General features: G+C 45.3%; 3 protein-coding genes across 3 annotated transcripts in view; all 3 read left to right on the forward strand.

The window, feature by feature from the left end:
* LOC121273703 (zinc finger protein 229-like) overlaps window positions 1–23,422 on the forward strand; it is a 1,112,939-nt gene that overhangs the window by 431,611 nt on the left and 657,906 nt on the right. The gene's annotated exons all lie outside the window — the stretch shown is intronic.
* On the forward strand, window positions 1,230–4,450 carry LOC121273691 (zinc finger protein 239-like). The gene is made up of 2 exons (XM_041180846.1): window positions 1,230–1,301; window positions 2,767–4,450. Exon 2 carries the CDS (start codon window positions 3,113–3,115, stop codon window positions 4,178–4,180), a length of 1,068 nt encoding a protein of 355 aa, XP_041036780.1. The 5' UTR covers window positions 1,230–1,301; window positions 2,767–3,112; the 3' UTR covers window positions 4,181–4,450.
* The window catches only part of LOC121273594 (zinc finger protein 585A-like), a 58,053-nt gene continuing 47,024 nt past the window's right edge, over window positions 12,394–23,422 (forward strand). The window contains exon 1 of the mRNA XM_041180749.1: window positions 12,394–12,482. The gene's annotated coding sequence lies outside the window, so the exon portion shown is untranslated. The remainder of the gene's footprint in view (window positions 12,483–23,422) is intronic.

The following is a 23,422-nucleotide window of genomic DNA, read 5'->3' on the forward strand; positions in this document are numbered from 1 at the left end:
CCTGTGCTGTTGTCACCAATCTGATCCACACACCTTCCAGGCAACTGAGCCTACTCGCCCCCAAGGAGTGTGAATTGCTGTGGCAAAACACAATGTTACACGCAAGTTACAGTCCTTCCTAACCCATGACCACTACCATTTGAAGGACAAGGGCAGCAGATATATGCGAACACCACCACCTGGAAGTTCCCCTCCAAGTCACTCACCATCCGGACTTGGAAATATATCGCTGTTCATTCACTCTCGCTGGGTCAAAATCCTGGAACTCCCTTCCTAACAGCACTGTGAGTGTACCTACGGAATATGGACTGCAGAAGTTCAAGAAGGCAGCTCACCACCACCTTTTCAAGAGCAACTAGGGATGGGCAATACATGCTGGCCCTGCCAGTGAAGCCCACATCCCATGAATGAATGAAAAAAAAGCCATGGATATTAATGGTCGAGATTTTGATTTCTTTACATCATATCGCAGAACCAGGAACCTCTATGCCTTTCATGGGTGCGTGTTGAAAGGTTTTATAACTTGATACTAAACCTGTTTGGCTGCATCATGAAGACACTGTCCTTGGTCATCAAGTCCTGGAGTGGGATTTAAACCAGGAGCTTTTGGCTGAGAAGCTGGTACACTATCCACTGCTCCGCAATACCTCCTCGGTTAGTTGTTGATCTCCTTAATATGTCACTGAGGTGTCTACATCTTTACAGAAAGATTCATATTCTCGAAATATTAACCCTGTTTCTCTCTCCACACATGATTCCAGATCTGCTGAGTGTCTCCAGTATTTCTCTTTTTATTTCAGTCTAAATCTTTACACTTGAAGTTAACAAACTGTTTTGCTAACAATCAAATCCAGTGACGACCCACATGCACTTTTTGTCAGGGTAGGATCACTGCGCCCCCCACCCCCACTTTCCATCCCAGTCCCAGAAGTTTGGAGACTGGGCCCCGGCTGCGTAATGGCAGCTGTAGCTCCCACAATCCCCCGCGCTGGCGAAACCGCTCGAACCGTCGCGCGGGCGGGCGGCCCGGGACTGCGCATGTCCAGGGCAGAGTGGAAGCTGCGCATGTGCGAACAATGACGTTTCCCATTGGCCAAGCGCTCAGCTCAGCATACGGTCAAAGGGTATCCCGGGCCCAGGAAGGCTTCCGGTGACCCATTATCTGCATGCTGCAGATTGGCCAATGGGAAAAGTTGGAAGACCGGAAGGACTCTTGTCCTCCAGCCAATCAGAGCGCGGGCTTTGTGTGAATGAAGATTGAGTTTCACACAGACTAAAAGTTCCTCCTGTGTGCAACATCTGTAAGTAAAACACTTTCTTTTCTCCCCTTTTCCATTTCTTTTCTCATTCTGGGGGCAAATTGTTGACTTTCAGGAACTGAAGGGAAAGAAAGTGAATCCAGGGAGGGTGCAGACTCTGGAAAGGTTGGCCCAGGACTTTCTCCCTCTCTTGAAGACATTGACACTAAAAGACCAATAAGGAGGGAAAAATGAGAGCATGAGGGAATGCTGGCCAAAAATATAAAAACAGAAAGCACGAGTTTTTTATTAGTAAATATTTTAAAAAGAAAGAGTTCACAAAATGAGCGTTATTCCTATGGAAATTAAGTCTGGAGAATTGATAATGGAAAACAAGGTGATGGCAGATGAATTGAACAGGTATTTTACATCAGTTTTTACTATAGAGGATACAAGTAACATCCCAGAAGCAGCTACAAACCAGTAAATGGAAGTGGAGAAGGAAGTCAGGGCAATTACAATTGTTACTGAGTAAATTGTCGGAGCTGCGGGCTGACAAGAGCCCAGGTCCTGATGGACTTCATCTTCGGGTCTTAAAAGAAGTGTTTAGTGAGATTGTTTTTGCATTGGTTTTAATTTTCTTAAACTCTCTAGATTCGGGGAAGGTCTCATTAGATTGGAAGATAGGAAATGTAGCTCCATTATTCAAAAAGGGAGGGAGACAGAAAATGGGAAACTATGGGCCATTTAGCTTAATATAGATCATAGTGAAAATGTTAGAAGCTTTTATTAAAGAAGTCATAGCAGGGCACTTGGATAAGCTCAAGGTCAGGCAGAGGGTTTTGTGAAAAGAAATCATGTTTAACCAACTTACTGGAGTTCTTTGAGGAAGTAACATGTGCTGTGGATACAGGGAAACCAGTGGATGTACTATATCTGGATTTCCAGAGGGCATTTGATAAAGTGCCACATCAAAGTTTATTGCAGAACATAAAAGCTCCCGGTATAGGATAACAAATTGGCATGAATAGAAGATTGGCTGGCTAACAGAAAGCAGAGAGTTGGCATAGAAGGAGTCCATTTGGCAACTCAAGGCCACGCCGACTCTCTGCAGAGCAATCCAGTTACTCCCATTCCCCCTCGATATCCCAGTTTCCCTGCAAGTTTATTTCCTTCAAGTGATCATCCAATTTCATTTTGAAATCATTGACCATCTCCAGTTCCACCAACCCCATAGGCAGCGAGTTCCAGGACAGCACCACTTGCTGCCAAAATGAAGCTCTCTCTCACAGCCCCATGTATCTCCAATCATGTAATAGAGCACTGTGTATTACACATATTTTTAGCGCAGTACTATTGGGTGTATATTAGGTACAGCAGGGTGAGAATGGAGGGAGAGTGTGTGGGACAGAGATTTACAGCTTTGGGGGAATGAGAGAGGAAAGAATGTTCCATAGAAACTAGAATTGTCTGTTCTGGATATCTATCCTGTACTGACAGTGATGACTTTTGCCAACTCCTTTTACAGTGTATTTGAAGGGGAAAATTTGCAGACAGAAATCTCAAACCAAACATCACTTTCAGACCTGACAGAGTCATTTGATTCATGGTTCCTGAATATCACTGGTCTTTGAATCTAGAAGGAGAAATGTTTGTCTGTTTTATCTGTTTGAAGAGATTTTAAACATCTGCGTGACCATAACAGTATCGAGACACACACACCCGAGTGAGAGCATTCCAGTTCATTGACTGGAAAGAGCTTCAACCAGTTACACAGACTGAAAAAACATCACACCGTTCACAACCGGGAGAGACCGTAGATGTGTTCTGTGCGTGGATGAGTCTTCAACTGATTATTGAACCTGCAATGATAGATGGCCAACCGCACCATGGAGAAACCTTGGAAATGTGGGGACTGTAGGATGGGATTCAAATCCCCATCTGAGCTGGAGATTCATCGACGTAGTCACAGCGGGGAGAAGCCGTTCAACTGCTCCGTGTGTGGTAAAGGATTCACTCATTCATCCTCGCTGTTGACACACCAGCGAGTTCACAGTGGGGAGAGGCCGTTCACCTGCTCTCTGTGTGGAAAGGGATTCAGTAGTTCATCCCACATGATGACACACCAGCGAGTTCACACAGGGGAGAGGCCGTTTACCTGCTTCAAGTGTGGGAAGGGATTCAGTGATTCATCCAACCTGCTGATGCACCAGCGAATTCACAGCAGAGAAAGGCGGTTCACCTGCCCTGATTGTGGGAAGGGTTTCACTCAGTTATCCCACCTGCAGTCACATCAGCGAGTTCATTCTGGAGAGAAGCCATTCACCTGTTCTCAGTGTGGGAAAGGATTCAGTAATTCATCCAATCTGCTGAGACACCAGCGAGTTCACACTGGGGAGAGGCCGTTCATCTGCTCCGAGTGCGGGAAAGGATTCAGCAATTCAACCCAGCTGCAGACACACCAGCGAGTTCACACCGGGGAGAGGCCGTTCACCTGCTCCGAGTGTGGGAAGGGATTCAGTAATTCATCTGACCTGCAGAAACACAAGCGAGTTCACAGTGGGGAGAGGCCATTCATCTGCTCTGTGTGTGGGAAGAGATTCATTGTTTCATCTGCCTTGCTGGCCCACCAGCGAATTCACACCGGGGAGAGGCCTTTTACCTGCTTCAAGTGTGGGAAGGGATTCAGTAATTCATCCACCCTGCTGACACACCAGCGAGTTCACACTGGGGAGAGACGGTTCATCTGTTCTGATTGTGGGAAGGGATTCACTGATTCATCCACCCTGGTGAGGCACCAGCGAGTTCACAACTGGAAGAGACCGGCACCTGCTCTGAGTGAGGGAAGGGATTCACTCAGTCATCCCACCAGCGAGTTCACAAGTGATTTACAGGGGTTGGATTCTGCTGTTATTGCTGCTGCTAATCACATCTATGACTGAACCATGTTCATTCTGACAGTTGGTGAAGTGGGAGGGTCAGAGGATTTCTTTCTGTTGGACTGGCCGGTCTCACGACTTTGTTTCCAAGCTGCTGATGTATTTTGAGCTTTGTTAACAGAATGTAGTTTCAAATTTTGTATGGATCACTGAAGCAAAGGGTGTTTTTAAGGTAAAAGGTAGTTACCTTTCATTTCTGTTTGGAACGTTCCAAAGAATGCCACGTTGCCATGGAGATGGACTGTGGGGTTTAGAAGGATCTTATGAACATATACGAACATACAAATTAGAAGCAGGAGTAGGCCACTCGGCCTCTCGAGCCTGCTCCACTATTAAATAATATCATGGCTGACCTGAATGTAACCTCAATGTCATGCTCCTGCCTATCCCCGATAACCTTTCACCCCCTTGTTAATCAAGAATCTATCTAGCTGTGCCTTAAAAATATTGAAAGACTCTGCTTCCACCACCTTTCGAGGAAGAGAGTTCCAAAGACTCTCGACTCTCTGAGAGAAAACATTTCTCCTCATCTCTGTCTTAATTGAGCGACCCTTTATTTTTAAACTGTGAACACTAGTACTTGATTCTCCCACAAGAGGAAACATCCTCTCCATATCCACTCCGTCGAGACCCCTCAGGATCTTAAAGGTTTCAAGCACGTCGCCTCTTATTCTTCTAAATTCCAGTGGATACAAGCCTAACCTGTCCAGCCTTCACCCATAAGACAACCTGCCCATTCCTGGTATTAGCCCAATAAACCTTCACTGAACTGCTAACGCATTTACATCTTTCTTTAAATAAGGAGACTAATACTGCACACAATACTCCAGATGTGGTCTCACCAATACCCTGTACAACTGAAGCATAACCTCCCTAATTTTGTATTCAATTCCCCTCACAATAAATAATAACATTCTATTAGCTTTCCTATGACCTGTTGTACCTGCAGACTAACCTTTTGTGATTCATGCATTAGGACACCCAGATCCCTCTGAATCTCAGATCTCTGCAATCTTTCACCTTTTAGATAATAAGCTTTTTTATTCTTCCTGCCAAAATGAACGATTCCATATTTGCCCACATCAGACTCTTGTTGAATTTATCTGGGTGTTTCTCACAGAAAGCAGTTGCAAAATTGGTTGCGTAGTTTGCAGCTAATTTGGAGTTGTTGAGGGGAAAAGAAGCTGAAAGATCTGCCTAGCTTGGAGCTAGAGGAGGAAAACTACAGTGACCCTCCCAGTGAAAGTCTTCCAGGCGTACGAGATCGGAGCAGAAGTTGGCCACCCAGCTCCTCGAGCCTGCTTCGCCTTTCAATATGGTCATGGCTGATCTGTTTGTGTTTCAAGCTCCACATTCCCGTGGTGTAGCAGAAAGCAGTCAGCTTGACCATTTAGCTTGGAAAGAGGAGTGAAGAAGCTGTGGGCGCAGGCTGGGAAAAGCAGTCAGACTGTCCAAAGTCAGGGCCAGAAGGCAGTGAGGCTCAAGCTTGAAGAGAGGAACTCACAGTCGTGAGACCTTAAAGAAAGTTTGGAGGGTCAATTAGCCAAAAGCTCATGGAAAGATGCCAAGGGATCCTTGGACCTCAAAGGGTAGCTGGAAGACTGAGGAGAAATCAAATTGAATTCCACAGTACTGTGGCATATTTTTAGGTTCATCCCAGGAAAGGTAAATGAACCTTCAGGATCTCATAGGGAACTCTTGGGTGGAACTGAAATGTAAAATGGACTTTACAACTGAAGTAATTACACAAAATAGTGTTAGATTAGTTGTGCTTAGTTTCTTTTTTTTAATCTACATTAAAGTTTGTGTCAGGCGTAGATTCTTATGGTGTAGTTCTTTCAGTTCATTACTGGATTCCGATTTCTCTTGAAACATTGACAGTCCCTATCAGGATCCTTACAGGGAGTGCACATTTCCACTGGAATGATCCACAACAGCTGATGAAAGACAGTAAATAGTGTTTTTCCTACCACTGCTGTTAGATCTAAAATAAATACATTTGTCTCTGTTCCATTGAGTCCACAGCACAGGGCCAGGCCAGTCAGTGCAATTGGTCGATGTCAGTATTTATGCTTCACATGAGCCTCCACCCACCCCTCTTCATCTCCGCCCATCAGCATATTCTTCTATTCCTTTCTACCTCATGTATGTATCCAGCTTCCCCTTAAATGTATTCATGCTATTCACCTCAACCACTCGCTGTGGTAGCGAGTCCGACATTCTCACCACTCGCTGGGTAAAGAGGTTCCTCATGAAATCCCTATTAGATTATTGAACCCCTTCATCATCTTAAAGACCCTTCAGTCTTCTCTTTTCTAGAGAAAAGCAGCCCCAGCCTTTCCTGAGGATTAAATGCTCTCAGTTCTGGTATTATTCTTGTGAATCTTTGTTGCCCCTTCTCCAGTGCCTCTATTTCCTTTTTGTAAATGAGGATCACAAATGTTGACAGTACTCCCAGTGTAGTCTAACCGTGGTTCAAAACCAGTTGAACATAACCTCCCTGCTTTTCAATTCTATCACTCTCGAATGGAACCCTATACCTGGTCCCCACACCTTAAGAAAGATGTGAAATTCTGAGGGTGCAGAGGAGATTTATGAGAATGGCAGCAGGGATGAAGGGACTTGGAGGCAGATTCATTCATGGTTTTCAGCAGCGAATTGGATCATTATCTGAAGAGCAGAAATTGGCAGGGTTATGGGGAAAAGGCGGGTGAGTGGCTCTGGGTGAGTTGCTCTTGCAGAGAGCTGGCACAGACACAATGGGCTGAATGGCCTCCTTCAGTGTTGGAACCATTCCATGATTCTAGAACACCAGCTAGCTGATTCTATTCAACATGGCATGATGGTGGGTAGCACTCTCGCCTCTGAGTCAGGAGGTGGGGGGTTCGAATCCCCACTCCAGAGACTCGAGCCCCCATAATCCAGGGCCCACACTCCTGGTGCCAGTACTGAGGGAGAGCTAAGCTGTCGGAGGGACCATCTTTCGAGTGAGACATTAACCTGAGGGCCCCGTCTGCCCTCTCAGGTGAATGTACAAGACTGAATAGCCACAATTGGAAGGAGAGCAAGAGGGGGAGGAGTTCACCCCCGGTGTCCTGGGGCCCGATATTTATCCCTCAATGAACCTCAGTAAAAACAGATGATCTGGTCATCATCGCATTGCTGTCTGTGGGATCTTGCTGTGCACAAATTAGCTGCCACGTTTCCTACAGTAACTACACTTGAGAAAGTGTTTCATTGTCAGTGAAACGCATTGAGATGCCCTGAGTTAGTGAAAGGAGCTGTATAAATGCAAGTTTCTTTTTAAATCGACAAGCTCCTATCCTTACAGGCAGATCATCCATATGAGCATATGAATTGGGAGCAGGAATAGGCCATTTGGCCCCTTGAGCCTGCTGCTCCATTCATTAAGATCATGGCTGATCTGATTGTGGCCTTAACTCCGCATTCCGCCTCTCCCCTATAGCCTTTGACTCCCTTGTTAGTCAAGAATATATCTATCTCTGCCTAAAAAATATTCATTCACCCTGGATCCACCGCTATCTGGGAAGGAGAGAGTTCCAAAGACTCACAACCCTCTGAGAGAAAACAATTCTTCTCATCTCCATCTTAGATGGGAGACTCTTATTTTTAAACAATGTCCCCTAGTTCTGGTCTTTCCCACAGGGGAAACTTCCTTTCAGCATCCACCCTGTCAAGTCCCCTCAGGATCTTGGAGATTTCAATAAGATCACCTCCCATTCTTCTAAACTCCAGTGGATACAGGCCCAGACTGTCCAACCTTACCTCCTCAGATAACCCACCCATCCCAGGTATCAGTCGAGTGAACCTCCTCTGAACAGCTTGTAAAGTATTTACTTTTAGTATAGTTATAGTATAGTATAGAATACTTAAAGTATTCCTTTTCCCACCTATTTCCATTATTTAAAAAAAAACCCCACTAGAGCTATACCTTGAGTGCCCTACCATCCATTCTTAATTAGCACATTCGTTTAGATAATATCACCAACTTTAACTTTAACATCTATGTGTTCTATTGTACTATTGTCGTTGACATCTTTTGATGATCTGCTTCTATCACTGCTTGTTTGTCCCTACAACCACACCCCCCCCCTCCTCCACCTCTCTCTTTCTCTCTATATCTCTCCGCCCCCCCACACACACACCTTAAACCAGCTTATATTTCAACTCTTTCTTGGACTCGAACTCAAGTTCTGTCGAAGGGTCATGAGGACTCGAAACGTCAACTCTTTTCTTCTCCGCCGATGCTGCCAGACCTGCTGAGTTTTTCCAGGTAATTCTGTTTTTGTTAAGTATTTACCCTTTTTGATATAAGGTGACCAGATGTGGTCTCACCAATGCCATGTACATCAGGAGCATGAGCCAGCTAAACTCCCAGTGTGGACCGAGGCTGCTTCCCTTCAGAGGCCACCGAGTCCATTGTGGGATTTGGCCATTCAAAGAGGGGGCCTTGACTTGCTGGTCTGAGAATCCAGCCCTTGTCCCCCTGTGTAATGCTGGCCGAGAATAGACATCGGGGCTGCTCAATGTACTGAAAATGATTTGCTTTTGTTCTCTTTGTCTGAAACTAAACTGAAGGGAAAGGGATAAAATTCTGAAACATCACAAAGAGAATTCCAGATATTATTGACGTCACTGTACATATTACAGACACACATTTATTTATCTGTAATTACAGAGTCTCACAGCACAGAAGGAGGCCATTTGGTCCATCATGTCTGTGCTGGCTCTTTGACAGAGCCACTCAATTAGCCTCACTATCCTGCCCTTTCCCCATGAGCCCTGCAAACTAGTCCCCTTCCAGGATTTATCGAATTCCCTTTGTTGAATCTGCTTCCACCAGCCTTTCAGGTAGTGCATTCCAGATCACAACACCTCACTGTGCAAAGATTTATCTTCCTCATTTCCCTCTGGCTTTTATGTCAATCACCTTCCATCTGTGTCCTCTGGTCAGTGGAAACAGTTTCTCTTTATTTACTCGATGTAAACCATTCATGATCTTGTCGTGAGGAACCGGTTTTTGGACAGTTTGAAGAACATTGAATTTTGGACATTCTCCCTCCTGAGTTATTTTTAAAATCTGCCATATTAATTCAGGGCTGAGAAAGTGCCATTCTTCAATGAACCACGGGTGAATTGAGATGTCCATCAGGAACATCTGGAGAGGGAAGAGATACTTTGTCTATCTAAATTAACAAAGAACCAATGTTGCCAGGCTAAAGACTCTTGCTGATTGGTTAAAAATACCTGGTCTAAGAGAAGTATTCTTTGAACATCTTAGTCCTTTAGAACCCTCAGTCTGAGTGTGTGTGTGTGCCTTAGAATCAGGCTGCAAAAAATATTCTGTCTTTCCCTCTCTTTGCCCCACCCTTGTCTTAAACCTGCCTCAAAAATGTCCCATCAGGATAATTTGTCTCAACAAAAACAAAAACATCTGGAAAAACTCAGCAGGTCTGACAGCATCTGTGGAGAGGGATACAGTTGTAGTTTTGAATCTGAATGACCCTTCATCAGAACTAATAAATATAGAAATGAAATGAAATATAAGTTAGGGGGGGGGTGGGACAGGTAGAGCTCAGTAGGGGGCCAGTGATAGGTGGAGGCCAAGGAGAGACTGCCAAAGATGTCATAGACAGAAAGACAAAGGGTTGTTGACAGTGGTGATATTATCTAAAGGATGTGCTAATGGGGACATTAGGGGTAGCAAGCAGGGCAAGCTAGTGGCAGATGGGCCTAGTGGGGGTGGGGTGGGGAGAAGGGATAGAAATGAGCTAAATGGCAGGGATGAAACAATGGATCGAAATAAATTTAAAAATAGATGGGAAAAGAAAACATTTATTCAAATTTATTTCAATCTATTGTTTCATCTCCACCTTTTAGCCCATTTTGATCCCTTCCCCCCACCCCACCCCCACTAGAGCCATCTGCCACTAGCTTGTTCTGCTTGCTACCCTTAATGTCCCCATTAGCACATTCTTTAGATAATATCACCACCGTCAACACCCCTTTGTCCTTTTGTCTATGACATCTTTGGCAGTCTCTTTTTAGCCTCCACCTATCACTGGCCCCCCATCAAGCTCTACCTGTCCCACCCCCCCTCCACCAGCTTATATTTCATCTCATTTCTATATTTCTTAGTTCTGATGAAGGGTCATTCAGACTCGAAATGTCAACCGTATCCCTCTCCGCAGATGCTGTCAGACCTGCTGAGTTTTTCCAGGTATTTTTGTTTTTGTTCTAGATTTCCAGCATCCGCAGTATTTTGCTTTTATCTGAGGATAATTTGTCTGTTTTTCTAAGGTCTGCAGAGTTGTGACAAATAAGAGTCATCAAGGACAACCTAACCAAAAAATCCGTCTGAAGGAACTTTTGTGACCAGAATTCTGTTAGTTCAACAGTATTGTGATCTCTTCAAATGTTATCCTTTTAAAAGAAACTTTCTCATACTCCAGCCTCTCCAGGGTACTGTGTTTGCTTTGTCCTGTTTTGTGTGTGTGTGTGTATATCTGTATGGGGGTTCGAATATATTTTTTTTCAAAAAGGGGAAAATCGTTGCCCTTCTAAACTACAAGTTGAATGTTAACCAGTTCATTCACTTGTCTTTAAAAAGTAGGTTGTTTTATAATAATTCAATCTTTTGTATTAACTGAAAGAAGCCTGGTTAGAGTTTTTTTTGGCTGGGAATAACAGTATCAAATGGTAACAGTTGACCTGTTTTGTGGATGAATTAAACATTTGAACTAGGACCAGTGAAGATGTGGGGCTAGAATTAACTGCGCAATCCTCCAATCTCGCTCCGTAACATTGTCTAAACTCAGATTAAAAGAAAGATCCTGAACAGCCCAATTGTTCTGCTCCATGGAACAATGTACGGAAAGGATTGAATCCAATAAAACTAACCCAGTGACAACGATGATTAATTGTCTAATGACAACAGGCCTGATTTGAGATGAGTTCATATTAATTCAGGCGTTAAAAGTGGGTTTCAAGAACCATATTTGGCTTGTGAGTTTGACTCTATTCGCGGAGGTACTGAGGGAGCTCTAGGGCAGGATTGTGGGAAATTACTGTTGGTTTAGAAACCTGAGGACGGTTCACATTCATACCTGGGTGGTCGCCCAATTGAGGTGGGGAAAGTCGCTCATGTAATTCATAAGTAAACCTTTTTCTTTTAAATAAATATTAAAATTATTTGCTGCTTCAGAGTCTGTTCTTGCCTGATGCTTAAGTCTCCTTTGAACTAAAGTATCTTAGCGGGCCAATTTGGAATCGAGAAATTAGATGCCTGCAACCAAATTAAACTGAGCCTAAATTTTAATGATACGCCCCTTTTAAAATGACAGAGGTCATCAAGAAGGTGCAAGAAAGATTGACAAGGATCATACCATAACCAAGAGTGTTTAAGTTACAGGCTGGGGAAGCCAAGGCTGAGGGTTGACCTGATAAAGGACTTCAAGATTATGAATGGGTGCAACAGGATTGACGTTATCATGTCATCACTGTCAATACAGGATAGAAATTCAGAAGTAACAATACTAATTATCAGAAAACATATTTCTCCCCCTTCAAATTATAAATACCTGCCACTCCCCCAATGCAAGCCCTCCTCCCCATTGATTGAAACACTAATTCACCCAACTATCTTCGTCCTTCTTTTTCCCCAATTCTCCTCCCCTGAAGGTGCTGACTCTTGGGTTCAGTTTCGCACTCACCAATACCCTTCCCAATATATTACCCAGGTGTCTAAGTCTTTACACTTGAAGTTAACAAACTGTTTTGCTAAGGGAGCATGACAATCAAATCCAGTGACTACCTACATGTACTTTGTGTCAGGGTGAGGTCGCTGCGCCCCCCCCCCCCCCCCCCCCCCCCCCCCCCGCCCCCACTCCCACTTTCCAACCCAGTCCCAGGAGTTTGGAGCTGGGCTCCAGATGAGTAATGGCAGCCGCAGCTCCCACAATCCCCCCGCGCTGGAGAAACCGCTCTATTCACAGCCCGGGCAGGCGGCCCGGGACTGCGCATGTCCGAGGGAGAGGGGAAGCTGCGCATGGGCAGAAAATGGCGTTTCCCATTGGCTAACCGCACCATTCATCATGGGGTCAAAGGGTCTCCCGCGCCAACGAAGGCTTCCGTTGTACCATTGACTTCAGGTGGGAGATTGACCAATGGGGAGAGTTGTAGGACCGGAAGGACTCATTGTCCTCCAGCCATTCAGAGCGCGGGCTTTGTGTGAATGAAGATTGAGCTTCACACAGACTAAAAGTTCCTCCTGTGTCCAATATCTGTGAGTAAAACACTTTCTTTTCTCCCCCTTTCCATTTCTTTTCTCATTCTGGAAGCAAATTGTTGACTTGCAGGAACTGAAGGGAAAGGAAGTGAATCCAGGGAGGGTGCAGACTCTGGAAAGGTTGGCCCAGGTCTCTCTCTCTCTCTCTTAAAGACATTGGCATCCTTTGCTCCCTCAGCTTGACACATTTATTTGTCTGGCTAAAAGGATGGTCTCTTTCCTCATGTTCGCAATTAAAGGGGTGGTTTCCCCAGCAGAATGCCCACATTTCAGGGGACAGTGAATTAATATTGGACAAAGATATATCTAGAACGAAAACAAAAATACCTGGAAAAACTCAGCAGATCTGGCAGCATCTGCAGAGACGAACACAGTTAACGTTTCGAGTCCGAATGACCCTTCAACTAAGAACTAAGTAAAAATAGAAGAGAGGTGAAATATAAGCTGGTTTAAGGGTGGGGGGAGGGTGGGACAGGTAGAGCTGGATAGAGGGCCAGTGATAGTTGGAGATAACCAAAAGATGTCACAGACAAAAGGACAAAGAGTTGTTGAAGGTGGTGATATTATCTAAAGGAATGTGCTAATTAAGGGTAGAAAGCAGGACAAGCAAGGTACAGATAGCCCTAGTGGGGGTGGGGTGGGGTGGGGTGAAGGAATCAAAAAAGGCTAAAAGGTAGAGATAAAGCAATGGATGGAAATACATTTAAAAATAATGGAAGTAGGTGGGAAAAGAAAAATCTATATAAATTATTGGGAATAAAAAAAAGGGTGGGAATCGGAAAGGGGGTGGGGATGGAGGAGAGAGTTCATGATCTAAAATTGTTGAACTTAATATTCAGTCTGGAAGGCTGTAAAGTACCTAGTCGGAAGATGAGGTGCTGCTCCTCCAGTTTGCTTTGAGCTTCACTGGAACAATGCAGCAGGCCAAGGATGGACATGTGGACATGAGAGCAGGGTGGTGTGTTGAAATGGCAAGCGACAGGGAGGTCTGGGTAATGCTTGCAGACAGACCAAAGGTGTTCTGCAAAGCGGTCACCCAGTCTGCGTTTGGTCTCTCCAATGTAGAAGAAACCGCATTGGGAGCAATGAATGCAGTAGATTAAATTGAGGGAAGTGCACGTGAAATGCTGCTTCACTTGAAAGGAGTATTTGGGCTCTTGGGCAGTGAGGAGAGGGGAAGTAAAGGGGCAGGTGTTGCACCTTCTGCGGTTGCATGTGAAGGTGCCGTGGGAGGGGGTTGAGGTGGAGGGGGTGATGGAGGAGTGGACCAGGGTGTCAAGGAGGGAACGATCCCTGTGGAATGCCGCCAGGGGGAGGGGGTGAAGGGAAGATGTGTTTGGTGGTGGCATCATGCTGGAGTGGGATATATCTAGTGTTGTTATATGATACATATTAGCTATATTATCAATGGTTCTGTAATAATGTGTGTTTATTATTATTTCTAGTCTTGTTATATAGTACCGCAACTATGTTATATATTGCCAGTCATAGAGTCATTATGACACAGAAGGAGTCCACTTAGCAGCTCGAGTAGGTGCCAAATCTCTGTCGAGCAATCCAGTCAGTCCCATTCTCCCTCGATATCCCTGTTCCCCTGCAAGTTTATTCCCTTCAATTTCATTCTGAAATCAATGTCTCTCTCCGCTTCCACCACCCTGAAAGGCAGTGAGTTCCAGGGCATCATCACTGGCTGTCGAAATAGATTTTTCCCTCATAGCTCCATGTATCTCTAATCATGTAATGGAGTACTGTGTATTGCACACATTTTAATGCAGTACTATTGGGTGTTTATAAGATACTGCAGAGTGAGAATTGAGAGGGAGTGTGTGGGATGGGGATTTACAGTTTTTGCAGAACGATAGGCACCATAAGAACTAGAATTGTCTGTTCTGAATTTCTATCCTGGACTGGCCGTGATGACGTTTGTGATCTCCTTTTACAGGATATTAGTAGGGAAGGATTTGCAGACAGAAATCTCAAACCAAACATCACATCAAGATCTGACGCAGTCACTCGATTCATGGGACTTAACTATCACTGGCCTTTGAACCTGGAAAGAGAAATATTTGACTTTTCTGTTTGCTTCAAGAGATTTTAAATATCAGTGTGACTGGAAAAGTACCAACACACATGCCCAGTGAGAGCACTTCCAGTGAACTGACTGAAAAAAGGTTTAACCAGTTACACAGCCTGAAAAAAATACCACACCATTCACAGTGCGGAGAGACCGTGCATGTGTTCTGTGTGAGGACAAGGCTTCAACTGATCACTGAACCTGGAGAGATTCACAGACACCCACACCATGGAGAAACCATGGAAATGTGGGGACTGTGGGAAGGGATTCAAATACCCTTCTCACCTGGAAATTCATTGGCGCAGTCACAATGGGGAGAGGCCGTTCATCTGCTCCGTTTGTACGAAGGGATTCAGTCGGTTATCGTCCTTGGAATCACACCAGCGAGTTCACACCGGCGAGAGGCCGTTCACCTGCTCTGAGTGTGGGAAGGGATTCACTGATTCATCCAATCTGCAAACACACAAGCGAGTTCACACCGGGGAGAGGCCGTTCACCTGCTCTGAGTGTGGCAAGGGCTTCATACAGTTATCCCACCTGCAGGGACACCAGAGAGTTCACACTGGGGAGAGACCGTTCACCTGCTCTGAGTGTGGGAAAGGATTCACTCATTCATCCCACCTGCAGACACACAAGCGAGTTCACACTGGGGAGAGACCATTCTTCTGTTCTGAGTGTGGGAGGCGATTCAGTCATTCATCTGATCTCCGAAAACACAAGCGTATTCACACCGGGGAGAGGCCATTCACCTGCTCTGAGTGTGGGAAGGGATTCACTCAGTCATCCCACCTGCAGCGACACCAAGTTCACAAGTGATTCCAGGGGTTGGATTCTGCTGTTATTGCTGCTGTTAATCACATCCAGGACTGAACCATGTTCATTCTGACACTTGGTGAAGTGGGAGGGTCGGAGGGTTTCTTTCTGCTGGACTGGCCGGTCTCACGACTTTGCTTCCAGTGGCTGATGCTCTTTGAGCCTGGGAGTGCACATTTCCACTGAAATGATCCACAAAAGCTGATGAAAATACATTTATTTTATTCTGGATAATAAGTCGTTTTTGCTTACCACTTCAGGGAGATCTAAGATAAATACAGAGTGTGCAGGACAAACTCAACAGGTCTGGCAGCATTTTTGGTGAGAGAAACAGAGTTAACGTTTCGAGTCCAATATGACTCTTCCTCAGAATTTCAGAGATGGCAAAATGTGATGGGTTTGATGCTGTTGAGAAAGGGGGGAGGGTCCGGTAGAACAAAAGGGAAAGTCAGGGATTGGTTAGAGGGCGGGCAAGATTAGATAACAAAAATGTCATGGAACAAAAGGCAAAGGGAGAGGTAATGTAGTAAAGAAACAAAGCATTGGTCCAGAGTAAGTGTTAATGGCAGAATAAAGAACAGCTCTGTCTGAAAGAAAAAACATGAAAACAAGATGCAGATTGGCACTTGGCAAAAAAAAAAATCAAAACAGAGAACTGAGTTGATGGTCTGAAATTGTTGAACTCAATGTTGAGTCCAGGAGGCTGTAAGGTGCCTCATCGGAGGATGAGGTGCTGTTCGTCCAGCTTGTGTTGGGCTTCTCGGGAACATTGCAGCAGGCCGAGGACAGAAATGTGAGCATGAGAGCAAGGTGGTGAATTATAACGGCAGCAACTGGAAGGTCAGGGTCTTTCTTGTGGACTGAGCGGAGGTCTTCCACAAAGCGGGCAGCGAACAGGGGACAGATGAATTAAAGAGAAACCATTTGGGTCCAGAACATTGTGCACATCCTTTTACTCTGGTTGTCTTTGATCCTCAAGTAATTTTCTGTTTTTTTAACCATGTTCTGTTTCATTACAAACTTTTATCAGTAAAAATATTTGATTTTTCTGAATTTTTCAGGATTAGATTTCTGTACTTTAGGGAAAGTGGATGAGAGGGGTTGGCAGGCTCTTCAACAGAAAGTGAGTCCCTCTAAGGTAATTGGCAAAGGAGCCAGAGGGGGAGATGAGACTTTATTTTTTGATGCAGCAAGTTGTTCTGATCTGCCTGAAAGCAGATTCAATAGTATCTTTCCAAAGGGTAAATGCTTTTGAAAGGGAAGAATTTGCAGGGCTGTGGGAAAAGAGCAGAGCAGTTGGCTGAATCAGAGAGTCCTTTCAAAGAGATGGCAGGGACATGATGGGCTGAATGGACTCTTGCAGCCTCTGAATCTGAGCCTCCTGCTTTTGTGCAGGTTAAAAGGGACAGATTTCATTTCAGCCTCTTCCCTGTATCTGTATTTAAAGAGACGGGTTTCTGTTCAGCTCTGAGTGACCATGTCTCCACTCCTCTGTATATTTAAACATTGAACAAAGCCTTGCATGGCCGTTTATAGTGAACAGCCTTCCTGTAGCTCTCACTGGACGCAACAAGAAAGTGTTTGATTGCTTAACAATAGCGGCGTCCCAGAAAATAACTCAAACACCACAACAAAAACAATCTGCATTTATATAGCGCCTTTAATGTAGTAAAACTTCCCAGGGAGCTTCACAGGCGCGATTATCAAACCAAATCTGACACTGAGCCACATAAGGAGATATTAGGTCAGGTGAAACAAAGCTCGGATAAAGAGGCAGATTTTAAGGAGAGTCTGAAAGGAGGAAAGTGAGGGAGGGAATCGGAGAGGTTTAGGGAGGGAATTCCTGAACTTGGGACACAAGCAGCTGAAGACACGGCCGCCAATGGTGGAGCGATTAAAATCAGGGATACTCCAGAATGAGGGGAGCACAGATATTTCAGAGGGTTGTAGGGATGGAGGAGATAACAGAGATGGGGAGGGCTGAGATCATGGAGGGACTTGAAAAGAATGGGCCCGATTTTAACTCATTAAAAAGTACCTGGATGAGCACTTGGCACATCATAACACTCAAGGCTATGGGCCAAGTGCTGGTCAATGGGATTAGGTGGTTAGGTCAGGTGTTTCTCACATGTCGGTGCAGACTCAATGGGCCGATTTTCCTTCTGTAAAATTGAATGGGATTTTGAAAGGATGTGAGGCAACCCGCCTCCATCACCCTCCCAGGCAGTGCATTCCAGACCCTCAGCACCCTCTGGGTAAGAAAGTTTTTCCTCACATCCCCCCTAAACCTCCTGCCCCTCACCTTGAACTTATGCCCCCTTGTGACTGACCCTTCAACAAAGGGGAACAGCTGCTCCCTATCTCCATGTCCCTCACAATCTTGTACACCTCGATCAGGTCACCCCTCAGTCTTCTCTGCTCCAACGAAAACAACCCAAGTCTATCCAACCTCTCTTCATAACTTAAATGTTTCATCCCAGGCAACATCCTGGTGAATCTTCTCTGCACCCCCTCCAGTGCAATCACATCCTTCCTATAATGTGGTGACCAGAACTGCGCACAGTACTCCAGCTGTGGCCTCACCAAGGTTCTATACAACTCCAACATGACCTCCCTACTTTTGTAATCTATGCCTCGATTGATAAAGGCAAGTGTCCCATTTGCATTTTTAGCCACCCCACTAACATGCCCCTCCGCCTTCAGAGATCTATGGACACACATGCCAAGGTCCTTTTGTTCCTCAGAAATCCAGGCATTGATTGAGTGGGAGCCAATGTCAGTCAGTGAGCACAGGGGGTGATAGGTGAATGGACTGAGTATGAGTGTGGACACTTTATTTCCAGATTAACAGAGTAAGCACTGTACTTGAATCAATGTAATTAAATCAATTGAATCAATTAAGGGTCAGATTAACGATATCACAATAACCCAGCATCAGCTCGGCCTGCTTAATACAGAACAGGGTTACACCCAGTGTCCAATATTAGAGGCGGCTGTGGCTGTTAGATGCCTAGTTTCACTGTCCAGCTGACAAGCCCACAGCTTCAGAGAACGAGTCTACCCAGGGTATGTTTCTAAAGCCTCCTCACAACACATTGCCTGGTTAGCTCCCAGCTGAGAGAATTCTTGCTGCATTTCAGGATGCTCTCTTCCTTCTGGCTTGGTCAGTTGTGGGGGATCTGCCTCCTGCAGGGTTCATGTGTGTGTTCACTGGGCTCTGGTTCCCCGGCCCCACCCCCACTCTAATCTCACCGGCTTCCATCCCTCATCGACCCAACCCTGTGCAGAGTGCAGCAAAGACAGGAGCACGGAGTGGAGGTGTAGATCAGCCATGAGCTGACTGAGTGGCAGAGGAGGTTCCCTTCCTAATCTTCCCAGGCTGCGTATTTTAATGGGGACGGGACCTGTTCTAATGTTTGTCTCTCTCTCCCTCTTCTCTCAAAGATTTGATTGGGTTTACATAAAGCTTTCCCATCTCAGATACACATCAAACCCATTTCATCCCCATTTTATTGACCTGATCCAGGCTCGACTTCTGATGAACTAAATCCCTTCTCACCTTCCAGGTCTGAATAATAAGCAGCGGACGTGCCAGATTAAACTGGCTTTCCTTTGGGTCCCCCCCAGCTATTGGTCATCTTACCCAGATATCAAAACAGAACTGGATGGGTACTTGAGGGAAATAAACTTGCAGGGGTGCAGGGTTAGAACTGGAGAATGGGACTGACTCTATTCTTAAAAAGAGGGTCAGCATGGACTGGATGGGTGGAATGGCCTCCTTCTCTGCGCTAATGACTGTGTGACTCTCGTTCCGATTTCTGTAGAGACCGATAACTTATTAAATGAAAGGAATCCCCACGACACCAATGGAAAGAAAACCAATGGACAAGATTTCACTTTTTAAATCTTTTACTGTAATAAACCAACTAAAATCAACACAAACATTAATTAACAGGTGATGGATATTTCAAAGAAAAGGGGAAATTTCACTTTAAATAGTTGATAGAACAAAGATACACCTCAGGTTGTTATAAACATCCACACTACTTCCTGCACATATGTTGCACCATGGGCAGTCTCACAGTCTTTCGAACCAGTCTCTGCTATGTTGGATCTCTCACTTCCCACTCAATGGATTTAGCCCTGGAGTCACTATTCTATCCAAGGTCCCCAAATATGGTGAACACCAATAATGTGCACGTCTACGAATGCTCTCTCTCTTGGGTCACAACAGTCCTGATGTCTCAGAATATCCAAAGGCTCCCGTCTTCAGCCCCTTTAAAAGGTCTGGTAGGCTCTGGCAAAACTGAAATAGAAGCAAGGGGTCTTTTCCAATCCACAATCCCCTGCTCTCCTTGTCTTCAGCTCCCTGTCCTTTCCAACTGTATAACACACTGAGTTCCACAGTCCCTGCTCCATTCTGAGAGCCCTGCTTCAACAGCACGTTTCGTTCTTAACTGTGTCTGACATTTTACCCTGTAATTGAACCTGCTTCAGCAGGACACAAACTGCAATTCAACATGCAATTCACTGTCTCTTTGCCCTTGGTTTCTGAGCCTTTTATCCCCATAGTAACCCCAGGTCACATGACCATTTCTTTAAAGTAATGATCACAGAACCAGGAAATCAATTACTCCTCCTTCAGAAGAATCCCCAGTTTCACTTTGGGTTTAAAGGGAACATTGCATGAAAAAAACACCTTTTGCCCAAGGTACACGGGTTATCACATTCCCCCCACCCAAGGGAAAAACCTTACTAAAGTTAGGAAGTTTCCATAATCCTTTTTGACTACAACACATTTTAACATAATAAACACGGTAACAACTATCTTTTTACACACTGTACAGATAAATTTTTCCCTTTGTCACATTTTGCAATTAAACATATCACCTCGGCAACACTTTAAGCTTAACTCATAACAGAACCAACCAAATGTGACAATTAGGCTTTAAAGTTCAACTTGCTCCAGTTCTTAGAGTCCAATGTTCTGGTAAATACGATTTCATTTTACTATTGGTTGAATCACTTTGTTTAACCTTCTCAAGAGATCTCCTTTCCCCTGTCACACAGTCTTTCCAGGTCCTTGGTTAAAAGGTTGTACTTCAGTTTTCTATTCCTCATGGTGCTTTTTAAATCTGTATCGGATTCTGTACAGTCTGGGCCCTGGGTTAGAATTTGAGAGGGGTCCAAAAGATTTCCAGATTGGAGCCTGGTTCATTTTGTCAGGAACCACATTGCTGATTGCTGACAATCCATCCGGCTTTTGAGTACTGGCTGTCAGGAATTGGACTTTCAGAAGAAATTCCCTGTCATGTTGCTTTATCTCCTCTGAATTCAGCAATTTGTCTATATAATGGTATTGTGTACACAGTGGGATACAGTCAGGAGGGAGTGGTCCTGGGAGTCCTCAACATCGACTCTGTATCCCGTGAAGTCTCATGGCATCAAGTCAAATATGGACAAGGAAACCTCCTGCTGATTCCCAGCTACCAACCATCCCCTCAGCTGATGAATCAGTGCTCCTCCATGTTGAACACCACTTGGAGGAAGCACTGAGGGTGGAAAGGGCACCAAATGTACTCTGGGTGGGGGACTCCAATGACCATCACCAAGAGTGACTCAGTAGCATCACCACTGACCAAGCTGGCCGAGTCCTAAATGACATCACTGCTAAACTGGGTCTGCGGCAGGTGTTGAGGGAACCAAGAGGGAAAAACCTCCCTGACCTCGTCCTCACCAATTTCCCTATTGCAGATTCATCTGTTCATGACAGTGATGATGTGAGTGACCACTGCACAGTTCTTGTGGAGACAGAGTCCTGTCTTCACATTGAGGATACCCTCCATCGTGTTGTGTGGTACTACCACTGGGCTAAATGGGATCGATTTCAAACAGATCTAGCAACTCAAAACTGGGCATCCATGAGGGGCTGTGGGTCATCAGCAGCAGCAGAATTGTGTACAGCCACAATCTGTAACCTCATGTCCCGGCACATCCCACACTCTACCATTACTACCAAGCCGGGGATCAACCCTGGTTCAATGAAGAGTGCAGGAGGGCATGCCAGAAGCAGCATCAGGCATATGTAAAAATGAGGTGTCAACTTGGTGAAGCTACAACACAGGACTACTTGTGTGCCAAACAGTGAAAGCAGCAAGTGGCAGACAGAGCTCAGCGATCCCAAAACCAAGGGATCACATCTGAGCTCTGTAGCCCTGCCAAATCAATCACGAATGGTGGTGGACAAATAAACAACTCAGTGGAGGAGGAGGCTCCACAAATATCCTCATCCTCAATGATGGGGGAGCCAAGCACATCAGTGCAAAGGACAAGGATGAAGTATTTGCAAACATCTTCGGCCAGAAGTGTGGGCTAGATGATCTATCTTGGCCTCTTGAGGTCCCCAGCATCATAGATGCCAGTCTTCAGCTAATTTGATTCAATCCACATGCTATTAAGAAATGGCTGAAGCCACTGGATACTGCAAAGGCTATGGGCCCTGACAAAATTCTGGCAAGAGGACTGAAGACTTGTGCTCCAGAACTAGCTGTGCTCCTAGCCAAGCTGTTCCAGTACAGCTACAACATTGGCATCAACCTGGCAATGTGTATGTACACAAAAAGCAGGACAATCTAACTCAGCCAATTACCCCCCAACTGTCTACTCAATCAGCACAGTGGTGGAAAGTGTCGTCAACAGTGCTACCAAGCACCTTTCACTCAGCAATAACCTGCTCACTGATGCTCAGTTTGGGTTCCGCCAGGACCACTCAGCTCCTGACCTCATTACAACCTTGGTTCAAACATGGACAAAAGAGTTGAGCTCCAGGGGTGAGGTGAGAGTGACTTCCCTTCACATACAGGCAGCATTTGGCCAAATATGGCATCAAGGAGCCCGAGTAAAACTGGAGTCAATGGGAATCAGGGGAAAACTCTCCGCTGGTTGGAGTCATCCCTAGTACAAAGGAAGATGGTTGTGGTTGTTGGAGGTCAGGCATCTCAGTCCCAGGACATCGCTGCAGGAGTTTCTCAGGGTAATGTCCTAGGCCCAACTATCTTCAGCTGCTTCATCAATGGCCTTCTTTCAATCATAGGGTCAGGAGAGGGAATGTTTGCTGATGATTGTACAATGTTCACCATTTGAGACTCCTCAGATGTTGAAGCAGTCCATGTCCAAATGCAGCAAGACCTGGACAATATCCAGGCTTGAGCTGACAACATTCACACCACACAAGTGCCAGGCAATGACCATCTCCAACAAGAGAGAATCTTACCATCACCCCTTGATGTTCAATGACATTACCAACAATGAATCCTCCATTATCAACATACTGCGGGATACCATTGACCAGAAACTGAACTGGACAAGCCACATAAATACTGTGGCTACAAGAGCAGGCCAGAGGCTGGGATTTCTGAAGCAAGGAACTCACCTCCTGACTCCCCAAAGCCTGTCCAACATCTACAAGGCACAAGTCAGGAGTGTGATGGAATATTCCCCACTTGCCTGGATGAGTGCAGCTCCAACAATACTCTATTAGCCCGACACCATCCAGGACAAAGCAGCCCCGCTTGATTGGCAGCCCATCCACAAACATTCACTCTCTCCAGCAGTGTTTACCATCTATAAGATGTAGAGCAGCAACTCATCCAGGCTCCTTTGACAGCACCTTCCAAACCTGCGACCTCTACCGCCTTGAAGGACAAGGGGAGCAGACACATGGGAGCACCACGCGCCATCTTGACATGAATCAATATTGCCATTCCTTTACTATCGCTGGGTCAAAATCCTGGAACTCCCTCCCTAACAGCACTGTGGGTGTACGTACACCACACAGACTGCAGCGATTCAACAAGGCAGCTCACCAACACCTTCTCGAGGGGCAATTAGAGGAGGGCAATAAATGTTGGTCTAGTCAAATAGGTCCACATCCTGTGAAAGCCTAACATCCCATAAATGATTAACTGTTTTAAAAAATGAAGAGAAGACTGAAGGGTGACCTCATGGAAGTCTTTAAGATGATGAAGGGGTTCAATAATCCAATAGGGAT

The sequence above is a fragment of the Carcharodon carcharias genome (assembly GCF_017639515.1).
Source record: "Carcharodon carcharias isolate sCarCar2 chromosome 27 unlocalized genomic scaffold, sCarCar2.pri SUPER_27_unloc_1, whole genome shotgun sequence".
NCBI classification, from domain to species: domain Eukaryota; kingdom Metazoa; phylum Chordata; class Chondrichthyes; order Lamniformes; family Lamnidae; genus Carcharodon; species Carcharodon carcharias.

Bases quoted from the DNA above. Each gene is read 5' to 3' on its own strand.
- LOC121273691 (XM_041180846.1), top strand. From the start codon at position 3,113: ATGGCCAACCGCACCATGGAGAAACCTTGGAAATGTGGGGACTGTAGG.